Source organism: Arachis ipaensis, chromosome B02, assembly GCF_000816755.2.
Source record: "Arachis ipaensis cultivar K30076 chromosome B02, Araip1.1, whole genome shotgun sequence".
Classification (NCBI taxonomy): domain Eukaryota; kingdom Viridiplantae; phylum Streptophyta; class Magnoliopsida; order Fabales; family Fabaceae; genus Arachis; species Arachis ipaensis.
In genome coordinates, this window is record NC_029786.2 from 7,458,079 (window position 1) to 7,461,574 (window position 3,496).

Sequence of the window (3,496 nt, forward strand, 5' to 3'; positions counted from 1 at the left end):
CATTGGAGAAAGAAAATAAGAACCAAATTAGTTGAGGGAAGGAAAAAGATATACATAGATGATTTCAAGATGTTAACTAACATTTATCTCTGAGGTTTGCCTGCCTAAGGTGCTGTGAATTTTTTTGCCTTTTTAGTTGACCAAAGCAATGTTGAAAAAAAAAATGTTACTCATTTGTATGCATGAGAGAGAGTTGAACTTCCTAAATTTGGACTATTGTTGGTGTAATCTTAGAGCACCTTCTTCAATTCCATGTTGTGAAAAAAAAATGCGAAATAATAAATATGAATCCTAAAAATGTTAGAGACTACTATTTTTCCTGACTGAGTCCTCTAACAACTGGTGGATTGGCCGGATCATTTCCTTCACCTTCACCCCATTTTTATATATTTTGAAAGTTGGAACAATTCTAATGTTTTCAGCTTTTGCTATTGATAGACACTCTTCAACATCCACCTGCAATGGAATGCCAATGAGAATTTAGACCAATGTGAAAATTGTATCTTAGAATACTCATGAAGAGTCACTTCTTGCATTGCTTACCCTAATAAACTTGACAGATGGATATCTAACACACAATGTATTTACGAATGGAGATATTTCTTCACATAGTTCATTTGATGCCACTTTGAAATGAACTACCGAAACACCTGAATATTGAGATTTTCCTTATAAGTACATTAATTGAAGCAAGAAAAATGCTGAACCAACATTGTTAAGAACTTTTTAAAAAATTGCATATATACATAGGGTATTGAATTTACCAGCAGAAGCAATAGCTGCCTTGAATTTATCTAGTGCCAAGATTTCTTCGACTTCAACTCCAAACTTGGTAGCATATACCGCTTCACGAGATTTTTCCAATGCTAGTTTAGCCTGGCGAAGAAATTCAGCAACTTCACTGTCTTCGGGGAGTTCACACCTTAAAGTCTCGTAATCTTTAACAACTTCCGCCCATCTTTCAAGCTGTAGAAAGGTCATGCATATTAACAAGGGACAATGAAGAAGTTCAAGAGAAAAAGATAACAATAGAAATACTGAGGCAGATGCACAATGCAAGTGATTTCACCTTTGCATTTGATGCAGCTCTGCGGAAAAGTGCCTTGGTGTAATTTGGTTGAATGAGAAGAGCTTGGTTGCAATCTTGAACAGATTGTTCCCATAGTCCAAGTTTAGACCAACAAATAGCTCTATTGCAATATAGAACATAGTTGAAACAGTCATATTTGAGGCCTTCGCCATAAGCAGAACATGCTTGAGAGAACTTGCCAGAGCTGAAAAGATCATTCCCCCTTGATCGAGCTCTTGCAACCATTTTTACAGTATTAACAATCCTGGCAACTTCAACATTACTGTGATCTAACAGGCTAGCCTTTTCTGCTGCAGCAACAGCAGTCTCAAACCTGCAACAAGCTAACAACCCATCATTTGTTTCTTGAATCGCAGAGTTAAATGTTCTTTCTAGTCATGGATTTGGAATCTTAAGATTTTTTTACCTTCCCAAGGCCATCTCAACCTGTGCAGAGACAAAAGGCACGTAGGCTTCACCAAGCATGCCAAAAAACTTGGTTTGAGAGTAGGCCAGGGGACAACCTTCCACCTTGGGAATGTTTGAAAGTGTGGATTCCGCATCCTCAAACAGATGAAGCTTCAAATAAGCTTCTGCTTTACAAGCAACAAGCTAAGTAGTAATCTAATAAGTTAGGAATCGGAAGCAATGTGTATCAATTTCGAAAATATGGAATTTTATGCTCATTTTATTGATCAAGAGCCTACCAGAGGTGAGAAGTCTGCTCCAACCGCAATGGCCGCCTCTGATTCCCTAAGTACTCCCTTCCAATCACCAACCTTTCGTGCATCTTCACATCGGTTTAGATGCTTCTTTAAGAACATCAGTGTTTGCTCTTCATATTGATCCACCTTTAGCCCAGATAGAGAGAGGTGAAGCTGTGAGTTTTCTACCTGCCCAAAGCTACATAAGTTCCAAATCAATCAAGATGAAGAGAAACATCAAATCTACAACTTATAAAGCCATAAAAAATATGAAAATTTCTAAATTAGAACGGAAATTTTATCACATAAGCATCAAAAATTTTATTTGAACCCATATTTTAGACCCCATTTTTGACATACAGAGATCAATGTAACTGAAATAAGTCATGATTTCAGTTACATTTATAATGAACGTGGTAATGTAACTGAAATCTCCAATCATTGCATGATTCACACATTTTCCCATAGCCTATACACTAATGATGCAACTGAAATCTTCATTTATGAACACATAACTCTCCAAGTGTCTCAATGATGCTAAAAAATCAGTGCACCAGTTACACACTATATAAACAGTATAACACTATACCAAGAAAAAAGGAAAACAGAAATTTTAAAAATTAATAAAATCTATATGACTATCATTTTCAAAGGTTTGAAGATTGAACCATCAAGGTGATTGATTACTCTTCATAAACAAAAGCCCGATCATAAAAGAAGACAATAACACAATGTCATTGCATCCTTTCATCACAGACAACAAGGAAGTCTTATCCTACTTGATTTGAAATTAATCACATAAATCAGACAAGTCTGTCTCAAGTCAAATCATAGTCAAGCTCAAACCATTAACATCAAATTCATCATCAGTTCATCACACATAACAAATATCAAGAAGACAACACAACAATTTTGAATTTTATATATACCGCAAATATAGAGAAGCAAGCCTCTTATGCGCCCTGGCATAACCAGGGTCCAAACTCACAGCCTCATCACACTCCTTTGCGGCCTCTCCCAGCCTCCCCAACGCTGTAAGCGCCGCGGCACGGTTACTCCGGCACGCCGCATTGCCCGGTGACGCCGCAACAGCACGATCATACATTGCCAGAGCATCCACGAAGTTCCCATTCCTATAAAACTCATTCCCTAACCTCTTCAATTCTTCAGCATCACAACAACCGTTGGTGCTGTTCCCATGCTTGGCGCCCCCACCACCTCGCACGATGCTGCCGCGGCCATAGTTCACGGCGCCGGAGCCGAGAACATCTGGCCGGCTCGGCCCGCGCGTGGGTAGAGCAACCGGTTTGGGAGATTTTCCGGCAGGGAAGATGTTCCCGCCGGGAGAAAGGTTCGGGCTGGTGTTTGAGCTTCCTCCGGAGTAGATTAACGGAGCTCCGGCCGAAACAGTTCTCCGGTGACCTGGTTTGGAGCTCCTCGGGGGCGCCGGGACGGATCGGACGGCGTCGTGTGCTCCGGCGAGGTCGCCGGAGAAGTTGGCTGGGTTAGTAGGGGCACGGGGTGGATTCTTGGTTCTGGCGGCGGAGGTGGTGGTGAGTTTGAGAGGGGAAGGTCGTAGATCGAGGTTGGTAGAATCAGGCTTGTTCATGGTGCGGTCGCAACACACAGAATCTAAACCCCGTTGGTGTATAGCCTTAGACATTTTTTCTTTATTTTATTATTATTATTATTTATAGAATGAGAATTGAGAATGGAGATGGTG

General features: G+C 40.4%; 1 protein-coding gene across 1 annotated transcript; it reads right to left on the reverse strand.

Annotated features, from left to right (window-relative positions):
• On the reverse strand, positions 3–3,490 carry LOC107624751 (inactive TPR repeat-containing thioredoxin TTL3). The gene is made up of 7 exons (XM_016327198.1): positions 2,703–3,490; positions 1,777–1,972; positions 1,497–1,681; positions 1,070–1,403; positions 765–966; positions 544–650; positions 3–456 (listed from the first exon to the last, which is right to left on the reverse strand). The coding sequence occupies exons 1-7, from the start codon at positions 3,434–3,436 to the stop codon at positions 301–303; spliced, it is 1,914 nt and encodes a 637-aa protein (XP_016182684.1). The 5' UTR covers positions 3,437–3,490; the 3' UTR covers positions 3–300.

Bases quoted from the DNA above. Each gene is read 5' to 3' on its own strand.
- LOC107624751 (XM_016327198.1), bottom strand. From the start codon at position 3,436: ATGTCTAAGGCTATACACCAACGGGGTTTAGATTCTGTGTGTTGCGAC. The intron at 1,404-1,496 runs GTAAAAAAATCT...AGCTTGTTGCAG, and splicing joins GTTGAGATGGCCTTGGGAAG to GTTTGAGACTGCTGTTGCTG. The intron at 457-543 runs GTAAGCAATGCA...ATTCCATTGCAG, and splicing joins CATCTGTCAAGTTTATTAGG to GTGGATGTTGAAGAGTGTCT.